This window comes from Bos javanicus, chromosome 11 (assembly GCF_032452875.1).
Source record: "Bos javanicus breed banteng chromosome 11, ARS-OSU_banteng_1.0, whole genome shotgun sequence".
NCBI classification, from domain to species: Eukaryota; Metazoa; Chordata; class Mammalia; order Artiodactyla; family Bovidae; genus Bos; species Bos javanicus.
In genome coordinates this window covers 63272742-63290625 of record NC_083878.1, presented here as the reverse complement: position 1 = coordinate 63290625, position 17884 = coordinate 63272742, and the positions used below count along the sequence as shown (strand labels likewise).

The 17884-nt window shown below is 45.3% G+C and overlaps 1 protein-coding gene across 1 annotated transcript in view; it reads right to left on the bottom strand.

Moving 5' to 3' along the window:
• Positions 1-330: 330 nt before the first annotated feature.
• Positions 331-17884, bottom strand: part of SLC1A4 (solute carrier family 1 member 4) — a 30025-nt gene continuing 12471 nt past the window's right edge. Inside the window, exons 2-8 of the mRNA XM_061432798.1 lie at positions 17511-17553; positions 15512-15574; positions 13471-13637; positions 7161-7394; positions 5621-5815; positions 5188-5322; positions 331-3174 (exon numbers count right to left, since the gene is read on the bottom strand). Coding sequence (XP_061288782.1) covers positions 2946-3174; positions 5188-5322; positions 5621-5815; positions 7161-7394; positions 13471-13637; positions 15512-15574; positions 17511-17553 — 1066 coding nt within the window. The 3' untranslated portion in view covers positions 331-2945. The remainder of the gene's footprint in view (positions 3175-5187; positions 5323-5620; positions 5816-7160; positions 7395-13470; positions 13638-15511; positions 15575-17510; positions 17554-17884) is intronic.

Here is a 17884-nt window from a genome sequence, read left to right as displayed (position 1 = left end):
CACTAGATGGTCAATTAATACCTGTTGATCTTGTTCTAACAAGGCTTGGCTTAATGGAGGTATGTGGCCAAACCACTCACTGTTTCAAGGGTCTGGCTCGGCTTGAGTGGGAGGAGCCCAGGAGCCTGGAGCTCACCACCGCAAGCCACATCAGTGATGGTTCTGCAGCAGCTCTGCCACCTGAGTGGCCTGCCCTGCTACAGGGGTCATGCTGGCTAAATGCAGCTAGAAAAATAACCCCTCAATTTGTCACCCACAGGCCATCCCCCAGAAGAACTCCACCAGTCAATGCAACTTCAAAACACAAGAAAAAAATAAAGGAACATCGGATTCTAGTAGAAATCCTGTATTCATTTTGAAGACTGCTATGTTTTAAGGCAAGTGTCACATATTGAAAAGAGATGAACAGCATTATCACAAGTTAGAGCAGGGGACACATCATCAGACAATGAGAGGGTGGCATTTTTCCCCAGCTGGCTCACTCCCAGTTTGATTCCTCTTTCGGACAGAAAAACAGGGAGAAACCAGGGAAAGGGGAGCGATCATCACAGGGGTTTTACATGGAAGCACCCTTCCCTAGGCCACGTGCTCCCCACACTGCACTCCCAGGTCCTGGAGAGACTGTGTGCAGCCCCTGGGTCAGACTGTCCATGTTTTGTGAAATTCACCTTTAGAAACAGGAAAATCAGGATGCCAAAGCCACACAACTTGCAGTTAATTCACCTCTGCCCCAAAATTCAAACTTGTTTGGACTGGAGCTAAAATACACAAACACACATGTAGATATAGATGCTAAACACATGTATGCCCCCCACATGCTACACATATGTGTGTACACACATAGTTACATAGATGTGCAAGAGGGAAAGATAAGATCTAGCAAAGGCTGAAAAATAATGAATGTTCACTTGCAGTTTGGAATCCAGCCATGTGATTATTTCTCCTTTAAAAATAGAAGGCATCAACAACAAGCCAGAGGGTAAAGGCTTCCATGTACTGCTGAGCCCAGCTCCTGGTCACTCCTGCTTCACAGGGGTGGCTTAGCTTGTTTTAAAGAGGGCTAGAGGGAGCACGGCCTGCCACCGGCTGGGTCTTCCCTGTGCCCTTTGGCTCTTCCCCACCACTTCTGCTCAGGCCCATGCCCCATAATTTTAAAACAGGGGAGCTTCACTGTCTCTGTCCCTCCCCCTATTCTAGCTGTGATGGGACATACACCATAACGGTGTGCTCCCCTTCTGCAGGGCTTGGGTGATAGCAACAGAGAAAACAGGGGAATGAGCAAGGCTGCAAGTTTGGGAGCTTGAATAATGGCCAGCGTGTGGTGGCAGAAACGTGCCTGGGTCTGGGAGTCCCTGGGAGGCCAGGCACCCAAAAGTGGGCTGGGAGGTTAATTCACAAAAAGATGAAGGACAATAGGAAGAGGCTGCATTTGATGCTCACAAGAAACTGCCAAGAGCACAAGTGACGTGATAACAGTTGCTCCTGCACACAAAACAAAGCCCTGCTCATAAAAGCTGTCCTCCCCGGGAGAAGGGACCTCCCGGAGAACGTAGGTATCACTTAGGTAACAGTGAGGAAGCTACGGGGTTAAGTGTTAGCACTTAATAGCCAAGATGCGAAATGATCATTTTCCACAGATTCACTCAATTTGCCTCACCAGACTCCTCTGAGGTAGGTAAAAGGCAGGTGACGTCAGCCCCATTTTACTGATGGGGGAGAGTGAGGCCCCAGGACTTGCTGTAGGTCACCCCACACATACACACCAACAACTACAGAGAAACAGCAGTCTTGTGCCTTTTAGGTCTTCCTTCCCTGCCCCTGGCAACACTGGTTCTCTCTATAAAGCCCCCTCTCCAACGTTCAACCTGAGTCAGTAGGAATCAGGTAGACCATTTGGCTGGTAATTTTAAACTCTGATGTGCTGGAGGAAAGGGAAACCACGCCTATCAAAATCAGCCAAAGCCAGAACATCTGGCTTCACCCCAGTGAAGAGTGGGTTTGTGTGTTTTTTTTTTTTTTAATTTGTTTTGCTTTAAGGGAGGGTCTAGTTGGATTGAAATCTATTGCTAGACCAGTCAGGGTCCTGAATGTAATGACCATATCACACCTCCCCAGAGGCAGAGGCCCCTCTGTGGCCTGTTTGCCAAATCAGAGTGGAGGTGGATAAAGCTACAGTGTTGGCAGAAGTCCAGATCATGAAAGCAGAAAACTTTCTGGGGCTGGGGCCAGACTGGGGACATTAATATATGTGAGTGTGTGTCCTTACCCGTCAGGCTGCTTCCCTTTCCCCTGCAGGCTACACTCCCCCTCCTTTCTTTGACCTCAGAATGTAATTGTTTACCTAATGCCGCTAACCAGAGACACCAGCAGTGCTAACACCATGGAGTATTTCTAACTTGATGGGCATGCAGCACCTCCAGCCCAGTGAACCAGAAGCCAGCCATGCCTAGTTGGAGACTCTTAACACCTGAGTCCCAGCTCAGAGAATTCCAGCCAAGGACACGAATTCGGGAATTTTTCCAATTATTCTGGTTCACAAGGTGACAGATGACTGCCACCCGCCCAGGTCTGTCCAGGAAGTATCCAAATGCTGAACTTTCCTGGGTGCAATGAAATAACATGTGCATCTTCCAAGCTTTAACTGCCAGGTCTCTGTGAGCCTGTTACTCCCCACGCTGGCAGCTCGAGGGTGTGTTTCCAGACAGAGCCAGGGTGTGCACAGTTGACCTGGACATGGTCGAGTGTCAAATGTCAGAGTGTCTTGGTCCTCAGGAGTCAGTTCCCACTGGGAAACCCAATGCCTGTGCTGAGAAGTAACCCTCACACTGGTGGCTGGGCCAGTGCATTGCTCGGGAGGCGAAAAGTCGGTGAGGGCGGTGCCAGGGCCAGGTGGCCAGACTGATGGGGTGGGCACCCCCGGTGCGTGAGCTGGAAGCCCAGCCTCATCACAGAACCGACTCCTTGGACTCTGGGGTGCTGGCTGCTGGGCCGGTGGGGTTTGGGTGTGTCACCAGGGGTGATGTCTCCTCCTCCGACTTGGAGTTAGGGATGGCCTCCACTTTGACCTCGCTCAGCTCCTGCTCCCCTCTCTTCATCGCCTTCTGATTCAGGTGGTGGAGGATGCCCGCACCCAGGGCATCGCCCTCCACGTTCACCACGGTGGTGGTGCGGTCCCTGCAGGGAGAGAACAGGCAGGCGTTATAGTCGATGCCGCCTGGAGCCACCAGGAGGCGGATGTCACTGCAGGCCGAGGTACCAGGAGGCTGTGACCCTGAGGGAGGGCAAGCTAAGGATATGGGGTGCTGCTTGATGCTAAACTGATTTTCTCCAAATATTTTTCATTCTTATGAAACTACCAGACCCACTCATTGTAGAAAACTTGGGGAGAAGAGAAGTATAAAGGAAAAATCAAAAGTCACTCCCCACCATCCTCTGCACCCCTGAGTGAACCAGTAGTGACATCTGGATCTGTTTCCTTCCAGAAATCTCCCTATGTGTGCACTTCATGTGTGAGACATCATTGTGTAAAAGTTATAAGTAACTGGGATGACGAGTGCTTCCCTGGTGGCTCAGATGGTAAAGAATCTCCCTGCAGTGCAGAAGACCTGGATTTGATCCCTGGGTTGGGAAGATCCCCTGGAGAAGGGACTGACAATCCACTCCAGTGTTCTTGCCTGGAGAATCCCCATGGACAGAGGAGCCTGGCAAGCTACAGCCCACGGGGTCGCAAAGAGTCAGACATGACTGAGCGACTAAGTACCCACACACAATTGGGGTGATGGTGCATATTCGGTCCTGGGTCCAGCTTCCCTCCCACTCACCGTTACCCTGTGGGAACCTCCCTCTTGGTCTCACGTCCACACTGCATCTCTACTGAACTGTAACCTTCATGTGCTTCCCATGGCTGTTGGCAAATACCATCTCACAGAGAATGGCACTGCCCTTTCCAGAAGCTTTGTCTTCCCAGATCCCAACAACCAGCACCCCTCCCTGGGGCTCAGAGGAAGTATCATGCTCATTCTGAAGAAGGAGGGAAAATAGGAACTTGCCTGAGGTGCTGGAGAAGCTGAGAGTTGTGGAATCAGAGGTTGTGGGTGGTGGGGGTCTCACTTGGGCAGCTTGCTTGGTGCCAGACCTCCCTCGTCCCGACCAAGCACCCCTTAAACGCCTGCCTTCCCCATGGAGGGAAGCTGGTGAGGAAGGAGGTGGGGCCTCTGACACTCTGCCCTGGTCCCTCTTACTCACCACCACAGGGACTGAGTCCCTCCGATGTGCTGTCTGAACACTGCACAGCACTGTTCAGCATCTCCAAAGCACTTTTCACCGCCAAGGAGCTCAAGGAATTCTGAGAAGTCCCTTCAAGTTTCCAGGGCTTAAAAATAAGGTTGGAACCCAGCACTCCTAACCACCATGGGCAGATCCACCAGCCCAGGGCCAGGCTCTCGTGGTCAGGATATCCACACCCGGCTCTGACCAGCCTGGCCAGGATTGTCTTCCCCAGTGCTGACTGAACGCTCTTCCATGTGCTGCGCATGTGCTAACTCGCTTAGTCTCCACTACAACTCTGCTGTAGGGCTCTGTTCTTATCCCCTTTTCACAGACTGGCAGACTAAATCACAGACAGTTCATATCACACTAGTAAATGATGTGAACCCAAGCTCCAGGGCTCGATTCTTTTTTTTTTTCAGGGCTCATTTCTTATTCACGTGCTCTACCTACTGTCCAACATCAGTCCCTCACTGACCTTCCCTATGATACAGGTATTGTTTGTATCTGAGAAAAGTGTCATGGGACTCAAGGCAGCAACAATTAGAAACTTCTGCGTCTTTACAGGAGCCCTGGTGATGGTTACCGAGATCACAGCTCCTTTCTAACTCTGCCCCTGAGCCCAAGCCCAGGCCTGTGCATTAGCAGTGCTCATCTTTTCTCCCCTTACAGAAATCACTCCTTGGACATTCCAAGCCAAGAACAATCATTCCCGAAGATTCACTGCTCCAATGGTTATGACCCCTATGCAGCCAACAATCTCCACAGATGCTTGGGCCTCTGACTTTTCTGAATGTTCTAAGCAAGTTCTCAGTAATGGCATGTTTTAAGTTTCTCTGCATGCCCCGGGCCAGTGCCAAGCTCCTACGGAGCTCAATACAGACTTTCTTTTATTCAGTGCCCTTAAGACTTGCTACTTACACAATCCAGTCCACAGCCAGGATCAGAGAGAGGTCATGAGTGGGCAGCCCGATGGCCTCCAGGATAATGGCGATGGTGAGGACCCCTCCAGCGGGCACGCCTGCTGCTCCAACACTGGACGCTGTGGCCGTCACTCTAGGGGATGGGACAGCAGGATCACCCATGAGCCCAGAGCACCAAGGGGACGCAGAGACATGCAGAACATGGCAGCCATGGCTTGGAACTGAAAACCACACAACCCTAGTCTGTCGACTACACCCTTGAGAGAGGATCCACTTTCTTCAAGTAATGAATTCATGCTGTCCTCATTTACAAGTGAGACGCCCGAGTCAGGGTAAGATTGTATTCATGAAGTTTTTCAAAGGAAATCACAATAAAAAAATCTCAAAGTTTAAACCAGGCCTAAAGGTGAAGGAAAGAATACGGAACTTACAGAATTGTGAAAATCTGTCCAGCTCTCAGCTCCACGTTGTTGAGCTGGGCAATGAACACTGCGGCCACGCACTGGAAGATGGCTGCGCCATCCATGTTCACAGTGGCCCCGATGGGGAGAATGAACCGGCTGATCCTCTTGTCTACACCATTGTTTTCTTCAATGCACTTCATCATAGAGGGAAGGGTTGCTGAGCTGGGAAATGCAAACAACCAAATAAGAGAATAGTTCTTCGTGACCAGGCTAACCTATTACTCAGCTCAGACCCAGGAATAGAGCAATTAGCACCATCCTAGGTTATGGCACTCTCCCCTTGAAAGAAAAGAAAAATCAGAATTGTTGCAGAGTTTCTGTCACACATGGGGTTATGTCAATTGCTTTCCCAAAGTGTTCAAAATTGGGCTTTCTAGACTTAGTTATTCTTCACCTGGATATACCCGTTCCAGACTTCCCAAGAACCTCACATGGTCTCACAATGCAAAGTATTCTCAAGAGAACAAAGAACTATTTACTCTACACATGCATCTCCTCTCTTGAACATGTTCCCCTCCAAAAAGTAAAAGGCAAACTACGTTTTTTCTTCTACGCCAAGAAGCAGAAATGGCTCTGACAGGACTTCCCTGGTGGTCCAGGGTTAGGCTCTGTGCTCCCACTGCAGGGGACATGAGTTCAATCCCTGGTCAGGGAAGTTCCGCATGCTGTGGGAGTGTGGCCAAAAAAAGAGAAGACGAAATGGCTCTGAGAGTTTGGAAAGAGGAACTGCATCCCAAGATAACGAAGGATAAGACCCGCTCCCCACAGTGGGTTCTGCAGACTCTGCAGCCTGTGGCTGGCATAGCTGAAGTAGGCTGGTTTCTGCCAAAGCTGGAGAAACTTACCTCCTTCATTCCTCCCACACCACAACCCGGTCATAGACACTGCAGGGCAGGATGGTGGGAAACAGGCAGCAGAGAGGCAGAAACTAAATGTGTGAATCAAACAATGTGCCGCCATCCTTTCAAAGTTTTCTTTGTATTTGGAAAGCCCAGTGTTTTTCTGGAAGAATATCAGCCATGACAAGGTCCATCTTTTGTGGTAAATTAGATAATCCCACAATATTGTGTACTCCTAGAGAGCTGAGCACACACCCCTCACCAGGATGCCTTATGTCTTGGTCTTATTTCCTAATTCACCCATCCAAAGGGAGAACTGAGCAGGTATCATTCTAGAAACTTTCCTGCAATGCGTTTTGAGTCAAGTGGTTGTCTTCTTTTACTCAGGCTGAGGTCTAGTTAGGGTGAGGACCCACAGCTGGGTAAATTATGATCTAACTGACCTCTAAGAAGCAAGAAGGAGAAGGGAATGAGGCAATCTCTCAATCTGGCAATCCTAAAAATCTATTTCCCTAAGAGCTATGGGGCTGGCGATGCAAAAAAATCAGATGAAACCAATTTAGAGTTTTCAAGAAACTAAAATTTGTCAAGATGCTAGCTGTGCATCCACCACGGGCTCATCTGGTTCCAAGCTCAAGGGCAGCCAAGGGCACCTGAAAGCCACTCACCTGGAGCAGGTGGCAAATGCTGTTGCAAACGGTGTGAGGAGGCCCAGGAGGAACCTGAATGGGTTTTTTCTCGTGAAGACAAAATAAATAAGTGGCAGAACAATTCCTCCGTGAATAAAATGGCCCAATATAGACGTGAAGATGTATTTCCCCAGGCTGGTCACCAGCATGATGATGTCCTTCATTTCTACAATCTTGCTTCCAACCAGGAACATGATGCCCACAGGTACGTACCTAGGATATGAGCACAGGGCACAGGTAAGCAAGGGTGAGGATGCTGGGGCTGAGAGATGCAGGCCCTTCCTGACATGGGATTTGCGGACTCTCAGCTAGGTGGTTTTCATCTCTCCCTGGGATGACCCTGAGAAACAGAAAAGGATGGGGGTATGCCGTGCCTATTTTACAGGCCATGAAACTGAGTAAAATTAACAGGATCACTCATCGTGGGTGTGGAGTCAGGACGAGACCCAGACTTCTTTCCCCTTGGATATTTTATGTTCTTAACAGCTGGATGCTACCAACCACGTGGGCTCCCAAGTGGAAAGAACTCTTTGAGATTATAAGCCTCTGCGACTGTGGGCCTGACTTTCAGCTTTGCTCAGGCTTGCTCTGAGAACTCAGAAACACAAAAGACTAACACCTATTACATTTTGCAGAATTGCTGTGATACAGAATTGAGCCAAAGCTGGGACTTTTGTGAAGTTTCAAATTCTTTGTGGATTGGAAAACATGATTCCATGGGAGAAAGTCACTAACAATGACCTTCTGAGAACACTCTTGGAGTGTGAAGATTTTTTTTAATGGCTGGGTGGGAGGAAGAAAGGGAGGAAATGAACTATGGGAGCTACAAAGGACAAAAGTCTGCTGTTTTGAGCTTAACTGAGGATGAATTTTAAAAATATTAAAAAGCAGAAACATTGCTGACAAAGGTCCGTCTAGTCAAAGCTACGGTTTTTCCAGTGGTCATGTATGGATGTGAGAGCTGGACCATAAAGAGTCTGATCGCCGAAAAATTGATGCTTTTGAACTGTGGTGTTGGAGAAGACTCTTGAGAGCTCCTTGGACTCCAAGGAGATCAAACCAGTCAATCCTGAAGGAAATCAGTCCTGAACACTCATTGGAGGGCTGATGCTGAAGCTTCAATACTTTGGCCACCTGATGTGAAGAACTGACTCATTGGACTGACTGGTTTGAACTGGCTCATTGAACTGACTCCCTGATGCTGGGAAAGACAGAAGGCAGGAGGAGAAGGGGACGACAGAGGATGAGATGGTTGGATGGCATCACTGACTTGTTGGACATGAGTTTGAGTAAGCTCTGGGAGTTGGTGATGGACAGGGAATCATGGCATTCCACAGTCCATGGGGTCACAGAGTTGGACATGACTGAGCGACTGGACTGAACTGAAGATGAATTTTATAACTATTGACTTTATTTATAAATTTTAATTATATAGACAATAATGTCACACGGTTCAAATTTCAAAGGATACAAAAGGATGCAGTCTACCTGCCACCTCTGTCCTCCCAAGTACCAGGTTTCCTTCCAAGGAGAGATAGCCAGTGTCACTGGTTTCTTAAGACTTCTTCCCAGAGGTGTTCTAAGAAGTATTATTATTTTTAAATCCTATAGTAATACAAAAATATATTCTCCTTTCAAAAAATTAAAACATGATTGCTAAGACCAAAATCTTTAGGCCCTATCCTCAAGCCAGCCCTCTCCTCTGGTAACCAGTCCCACTTCCTATTCTTTTAGATACATGTGTTTAAATCTGCATGTGTTTTTTAAACTCCCTATTATGTCTTTGAGACCTTTTCATATCAATACATAGACATCTACCTCATTCTGGTCTTTTTCTTTAATCATGGTAAAGTATGCATAACGTAAAACTGACCATATTAACCATTTTAAGTGTACAGTTTGGTGACATCAGTATATTCAAAGTCTTGTGCAACTTTCACTGCTGTCCACCTCCAGAACTTTCTCATCATCGCAAACAGAAACTCTGTATTCAATAAATAATAACCCCATGTTCCCCCTCACTGCTGCTTTCAGAGACCACTGTTCTACTTTCAGTCTCTATGAATCTGACTATTCAAGGTGCCCTTATAAATGGAATAATACAATTTTAGCCCCCTTGTGTCTGGCTTATTTCACTTGCGGCTTCCCTGGTGGCTCAGACAGTAAAGAATCAGCCTGCAATGCAGGAGACCCAGGTTTGATCCCTGGGTTGGAAAGATCCCCTGAAGGAGAGCATGTCAACCCATTCATGTCTTTAAGGTTCCTCTATATTATAGCACTTTTCAGAATTTCACTCCTTCTTAAGGCTGAATAATATTCCATTGTATGCATATCCCACATTTTCCTTATCCATTCAATTTGTCAATGGACATTTGGGTTGATTCCACCTTTATCTCATTCTTTTAAAATAGCATCCTCAGAACTACACTATAGATTATTTGCATTGCCCTACTGATGAGCATTTAAATTATTCCCAGGTTTTCATCACCACACAGAACACTGCAAACAGGCCTCTTTGTGCCCACATGCCTATGTTCTCCAGGTAGAGACACCATGAAGTGGGGCTACTGAGTCATGGGGTGTGTTTTAAAGTTTAGTAGATTCTGACAAATTGTTCTCCAATGTGGCTGTTCTAATTCATGTTCCCAGTGGCTTCTAGGAGAATAATCCTTTTCCTGCACCACTACTGCTGCTAAGTCGCTTCAGTCGTGTCTGACTCTGCAACTCCACAGACGGCAGCCCACCAGGATCCCCCGTCCCTGGGATTCTCCAGACAAGAACACTGGAGTGGGTTGCCATTTCCTTCTCCAGTGCATGAAAGTGAAAAGTGAAAGTGAAGTCGCTCAGTCGTGTCCAACTCTTAGCGACCCCATGGACTGCAGCCTACCAGGCTCCTCCATCCATGGGATTTTCCAGGCAAGAGTACTGGAGTGGGGTGCCCTTACCTTCTCCCCCTGCACCACTGGTTCTAATCCAATGATGATTTTGTCCCCAGGGGACATTAAGTAATATCTGGAGACAGTTTTGGTTCTCACAGCTTTGGTAGGGGGTGCTATTGGCATCTAGGGGCTACAGGCCAAGGATATGCCTAAATAACTACGGCACACAAGACAGCTCCCCACAACAAAGAACATCAATAGTGCTGCTAATAAAGGGTACATTGTACAGCACAATAGCCAAAATACTGGGAAGATAGCCAGTATTTTATAGTAACCATATATGGAATATAATCTATAAAGACTTTGAACCACCATGCTATGTACCTGAAACTAATATAACATCATAAATCAACTATTAGTGATTAAGTGAAAGTCACTCAGTCGTGCCCAATTCTTTGCAACCCCATGGACTATTCTTCAGACCAGAATACTGGAGTGGGTAGCTATTCCCTTCTCCAGGGGATCTTCCCAACCTAGGGATCAAACCCAGGTCTCTTGCATTGCAGGCGGATTCTTTACCAGCTGAGCCACCAGGGAAGCCCTAAATCAACTAAATCAATCTCAATAAAAAAGAAACAGGTTTTTAGTGTTGAAAGTGGGAAATACAGATAAATGAAAATAAAAATTCCTCAAATTCCAAAGGAAAAAAAAAAATAGCGCTTCTGTAACTTCACCCTTGTCGGTGCCTGATAGAACCAAGCTTTCACTTCCCTGATTTCTAATAAATTGGCCATCCCTTAAAACGTTTATTGGTCATTCAGGTTTCCTCTTCCATGCATTCCCTGCTCATTTCCTTTGTTCATTTTCTAAGAGTTTATTCAGTCTTTTTTTTTCTTTTTCAGTAGTCAAGGCTCTTTATATTAGTTCTTCTCAAACTATCTTTGGTGAAAGACTGGTTCATTTCTACCTAGTTGGTCATGGGCCAGCATTCTTAGAAAAGACACATGCACACACACAAAAATAGAACAATGATCATGGCTTGGATGCTGAAGAATATGAAACTGCTATAAAAGATTTTTAACACTTATTCTCAAGTTCTCTGTTAATTTCACTACAAAAAGATGAACGTTTTGTGAACTTGTACCAGTCTTTTCAATCCCAATGCTTTGAGTGTGAGTGTGTGTGTGTGTGTGTGTGTGTATAGAGACTATATGTAAATATGTATCACTTTTTTTCAATAAGTGTCTTGTCTTATAACCTCATCCAAGGTTTCCTTTGCATGCAAACATTTTTATATTCTGGTGAAATCAAATTTAGCATCTTTGTATGGCTTTTCCTTTGTATATTTTGTGTAGGAGGACTTTCTCTACCCCTGTATTTTTTTCTAATACTTTCAGAGGACTCCCTTTGCTCCTTCCTCCCTGGACAGTTTAATGCATGGGTTGGCACCATGAGTTTTACTGGAATACAGCCGAGTTCATTGATTTATAAATTGCCTATGACTGTTTTTGTCCTGGGATGGCACCACTGGCAGCTATGACAGAGACCACATGCCTGCAAGGTTTGCTGACCATCTACTGAGAAATTATTTCTATGAACAGTACAGGCTAGGCAGGTGCCTGATATTATAGTAGGTAATTAGTGAAGGAAAGAAAGAGCTGCTACTGAAGACCCTCCCACACCTGGGGGAGACCCTTTAACCAGTTATGTGTGTGTACTTGTATATGTTCTAGTTAATAAGTCATGTCAGACTCTTTAGGGATTCCATGGACTGTAGCCTGCCAAGCTCCTCTGTCCATGGAATTTTCCAGGCAAGAATACTGAAGTGGGTTGCCATGGCCTCCTCCAGGGGATCTTCCCTACCCAGGGATCGAACCTGTGTCTCCTGCTTTGCAGATTCTTTACCACTGAACCACCAGGGAAGCCCTTTAATCAGTTAAGGCATCCTAAACCCCAGTTCTGTGTGGGATGCACTTTCTGGGCAACAGATATCCTACTGCAGTGAAGACACTCAGCCGGGTCTGCCTTTCCAAATGTCTGTTTCTGTAACTAACACGTCATGTTGAAGGAATGACTGTAAATTGGTTTCAGATTGAAAACAAATGCTTTCACATAGGAACATCACTTTCCTGCACAGTTTCCTTTAATCCGACCTTTGGGAGGATTTCAGACTGAAAAAAATAAGCCAGGGAAAGAACCTGACAGGATGAAAACACTTTTTCCTTTCTGGGAATATTTTTCTCCCCAGAACAACAGGAGTCATATGAAGTGTCATGTTTCTGGTGCAGACTCAGACTCTGGAGTTTGGGACTGAGCAAGAAAACTCGGTCAAGCAGGATAAGCAGTACTAGTGGAGGCTCTGAACTTGGCTTCCCAACCAATCTCAAGCTTTCCTACTAAATTCCAGGCTTCTCTCTTAAAATCAGTCCAGCTGCCATCCCAGTATCATCTGAGAGACATCCTAGGATATTTAAGGGTTGACAATAAGGAACAAGTTTTGTGTATGAAAAGATAAACTAGTGTCTCAACAATGAGTGGGTAGAAACTAAAACCCACAAAGTCTGGCTTCAGTAAAACAGCAGGATAACGCTTACTGAAGCACTGGCATTGGCATTGGTATGATTTCTGAGAAGTTACTTTGAGAGATCTTGTCAAATTTTTCCTTGTTAGCCAGAAGTCAATCTGGTGGTTTTTATTAAACAAGTACCCTTTCATTGCTATTATATAAAGAGACATTCATGTAAAGAGCATTCCATGTTTACCTGTACGTATGGGGTAAAGATGGATTTGTTCTCCATGTTGTAATACTATAGTAAGGGGCCCTTCATGGCACCCTACTCCAGTACTCTTGCCTGGAAAATCCCATGGACGGAGGAGCCTGGTAGGCTGCAGTCCATAGGATCACAAAGAGTCGGACATGACTGAGCGACTTCACTTTCACTTTTCACTTTCATGCATTGGAGAAGGAAATGGCAACCCACTCCAGTGTTCTTGCCTGGAGAATCCCAGGGACGGGGGAGCCTGGTGGGCTGCCATCTATGGGGTCGCACAGAGTCGGACATGACTGAAGCGACTTAGCAGCAGCAGCGGCAAAGAGAAATAAGCCTTATTTTATATGGAATTCATTGCCCCACAAGATGTGGCAAGAATAATGGTGAGACTCATCGATAAATCATCAATGACAGAACCCCAGGGGTCACTATGGGTGACAAGCAAGTGACCAGTAACCATGGTACATGCTTATTTCTCTGAGATCCTTCAACCCTTATACCAAGACTGGTAGTGGTACACCATCCACAGACAGCACTGGGCCGGGTGGCCCCACGGGGTGACCTAGAACAGCTAAGTGGGGTTCTTTTCTGGATGGCAGGAGAAATGAGTGAGAGAGTGGGTGGTAGGGTGACACTCACCACATAATCCATGACACCAGCACCATGGTCGCCTCATTGAAGGCATTGAAAAAACGAATGAGCTCTTCTCCTTCAGAGCCGAGTTTCTTCAGGGCCACTCCTAATACCAGGGCAAAAAGGACCAATCCTAAAATGTTCATCCCTTCAATTTCGGTGCCAATGGGGATCTGTAGGATCAGAGGGGACACAGGGTCTAAGTTTACAACAGATGAGTGAGGACTAACGAATGCATTTGCTCAGGTCTCCGTCAGACTGAAACAGTGTGCTCAGAAAGAGGAAAGGCTCATATTTCCTCTAACACTAAGTGATTTCACAGATCAAGGGGCCGGAAACTCAAGGGGAGATGGAGTCTCAGGATTTGGAAAGTCAACAAACAGGATTTTCACCTACTTGTTAACTGTGAAAGCTTTGGGAATGGGCATAGGTTGAAGCAGAAAGTACTGAGCCTCTCCTCACTGGATGTGCTCAGGTAGGGGTTGGACAATCATTTCAAAGGGTTGCTTTTAAAAGACAGGGCTTCCCTTGTGGCTTAGTTGGTAAAGAATCTGCCTGCAATGCGGGAGACCTGGGTTCGATCCCTGGGTTGGGAAGACCCCCGGAGAAGGGAAAGGCTACACGCTCCAGTATTCTGGCCTAGAGAATCCCATGTATAGTCCATGGGGTTGCAAAGAATCAGACACGACTGAGCGACTTTCACTTCACTTCACTTTAAAAGACAAGCTGATTGGTGAAAAGGTCCTTCAGATCAAGAGTCAATGATTGTAAGGAATTCCCTGATGGTCTACTGATTAGGATTCAGTGCTTTCACTGCTGTAGGCCCCGGTTCAATCCCTGGTCAGGGAACTAAGATCCCATAAGCCTCAAGGGTGTGGCAAAAAAAAAAAAAAAAAGTCAGTGATTCTATCTTTGGCTACTAATTCTTTGTTGCTAGGTTCTTACCATAGTCTCCTCACTGACAAATTTCAAAAATGATGTTCAGAATCAATATGGATATTTTCAGGATATTCTTTCCTAAATCACCAACTTAAAATGTATAAATATAATGTGTTCTTTATTTTTTTCCCAGCAGTACTGAATCTCACTACTGTAAGCATATATGTTAGACAAACATTTTATTCCATCACAACACATTATGAAATTCTGAATAGGAAACATGTCAGTGTGGTAAAAACTGAAAGAGCATTTTTACCATCATTCTAGTCTGAGCTCTAGTCCCGGCGATATTAAAATAACTTCTCTGAGCTTCAGGTGCTTCATCTGCAAGATGAAGTGAAAGGGACTAAATTATTAGCTTTCAACTTTTTTAAAAAAAAAAGTAGAACTTTTCCTTCAATCAAAAACAGGCTGGTAGAACTCAGAGCCACTTAGCCCTGGGGAGATGTATGGGGGATGGGGGAAGGGCAGAGTTCCTCCTTCTTCCCATGGCAGCTTCATAGCTGGGCTAAATAATCCCTGAGGTCCCTTGTCCCTTTCAGCTCCAGCACGAAGGCTAGGACTTAGCTCAGTGTCTAGTAAACAACAGGTACTCAAGGGACTTCCCTGGTGGTCTAGTGGTTACTCTGTGCTTCAGCTACAAGGGACTCAAGTTCAATCCCTGGTCAGGGAACTAAGATTCCCACATACATGCCTTGTGGTGTGTCCAAAAACAAAACAAAACAAAACAAAACCAACACACAGACAACAACAAAAGAAACAACAGGTACTCAAAACATACTTGTGAATGAATGATGGTTATACTGAGTTAAACCCCTAAGACAAATTCTATGTGCAAGGGTAGGTTAAATCACCTATTATTTATATTTCAGAAAAACAGAAGGGACGTTACACAATTTTTTTTAAGAAAGGGGACATTAGTTTCAATTCAATGAAATGAACATCCTAAAGATGGTAAACGGCCCAAAGAACAAACCTAAACTGTGTGATTCAAACCCCAGTCTTCAGTCCTGCTGAGAAAAAAATAAGCATCATGCATGCTCCTTGAGTTCAGAAGCATTATTTGTGTTATAGGATTTGTCGTAAGTGATCTCACAAAAATCCTTACTTTTTCAATGGTCACGTTTCCAGCGCTCGTGTTGTAGGTCACTTCTCTGTAGTCAGTTGCATACTGTGAGTGAGAGAAAGAAAACCCCGTCAGTTCACAGCTGAAGACCTTTCCCAAGAGGAATCCAGAGGACTGCTGGGCCTCTTGCTACTTCGTTGCTCTTCTCTCCAGGTCTGCTGGCATTCCTCACTTGCTTGGCCGGACAAGGGCCTCTGAGGACTGTACCAAAGTCACTTAAGATCAGGGCAACATGCACTCTAGGAGACCGCTGATTATTTAGGAACCCAAGGGAATGGAGAGAATTTCCTCGGTCCCCAGACCCTGGCTTGGAGAAGGTCTGTACAATTTTAAGCTGATATCGTAAACGGCTGAGAATTCATATTATTTGGAGAAACTTGGTATTCATTCCATAATACTAAAGTTCATTTTTTTGATGTGCCCTTTTATTTTCATTCATTTATTTATGCTCCACTCTGTTCCAAAACTTACTTGAGCTTGACTGCTTTTCAGCATCTAATATGCCTTCAGCCCTCCACTCCTCAAAACAAAGGATGGGGGCAAGATGGTGTTTTTTGGCTGAGTCTTCTGGGACACCCACTCATCAGAGGGGAACTATCTTTCCAACTCTGGTTCTGTGGTTGACTTCACACACTTCTGCCTGACACACACAGGTGTCTCCCTGCAGCTGTGTGCACTAACGTTTAGTGGACTCTGTTATATGACACCCTTCCTCACCCTTCTAAGGACACAAGGCTTTTGAACTGTTAAAAAGGGGCCCATTAGGCCCAGAGGCCTCTGCTTTGAACCTGCCTTTAAAGAGTTCTGGTCTCTCTCAGCTTTGACTTATCAAGCTTTCAGACAGGCAGAGATGGTCAGCTGTCCTGTGATTAAGGGTGGCAGGGGGTACAAAAGCCACCCCACACCTTCCGTGGCAGGCACTGAAAGCCACGACACTTTTCATTTTCCTCTTATCTTCTATCTCACATTATACATAAAAGCCACAGTTGTATTTATACCCAGGGTTTTTTTGTTTGATTTTTTTAAAGAGCAAGACTGAGTGGAAACTGAAAAGACAGTGCGTGAAATAGGCAATCAGTTTAGTCCATCTAATCTAGACCTTTATATTCCTTCTCTGTGTAAAGCTTGGCTGTAGGAACATTACATTCAGGATTGCTAAAGTAAGGGGAAAACTAGAAACAGCCACCCACATGGGACTGATTGAGTACAATTATGACATGTTCATACTACAGCCAATAACTTATGCAGAAGGATATTTACCGACATGAGAAAATGTTCACAATAAGAGCTGGTTACTGAAAAATAAGTGTATACATAATAACAATGTATGTAGTATAATTATTTTAAAATCTTGTGTGCGTGTGTGTCTGTGTGCAGATGCATACACACATGTATAGAAAAAACATACCAGAAAGATGATAACCAATGTTAATGGGTAGCTCTAGGTAGTGATTATGGTGATTTTTATTTCCTTCTATTCTTTTGTACTTTAATTTTTTTTGCAAGGAGCATATATTATATTTATAATCAGAAAAAAAATAAAAATGCATTAAAAAAAAATTCTAGGGAATTCCCCTGGCAGTCTAGTGGTTAGGATTTAGCACTTCCACTGCCATGGCCCAGGTTCAATCCCTGGTCTGGGAACTAAGATCCCACAGGCTGTGCAATGCGGCCAAAAAACTTAACAAGATTTAAAAAAATTAAAATTCTAAAATATTTAATAGCTCCATAAAACATGATTTGAGGGTACTAGGTGATGTGAAAAGATGCTGGAACTAGTGGGATATTTTGGACAATTTTTTTGTTTCTTGTTGTTTTTTTTGTTTTCACTCCAGGGGCCCATCTATAAAAATTTAGGCCAATGATACTAAGTGCACACAACCCTCCTTGTTCCACCTTACCTAACTCTATAGCAGTAATTTATATGCTATAAACATATAACACCCAAAGTTTCCTATTTTTAGCAAAGCATCAAGCTTACCGTCCGGAAAGCTGCAACCACAAGATTTGAAGGAAACAGGTTTCTGTTGGAAAAGAAAGCACTTTGTCAGTATCCTTAAAATTTGTCATTCAACATGTTCACTTTAAGATGCCCACACCTGACAGCCTACCACACAGGGTTCCCTCTCTCCCCACATCCTGCAGTTATTGCCATCTTCTCCTTGATCCAAGTACTCAACTGTGCCTTGGCTGAAGGGTCACAACAGAGACTCTGAAGCACTGATCTCTATCCTCATCTCCCTCGTGGTACCCTTGATATTTAGCTGTGTCCCTGCGAACCAGAATAACTGCATCACTTTCCTTTCCCCTGGTGGCTAGGCCCTAGGGCAGTGGTTTTCAGTGGGAACTGGCGCT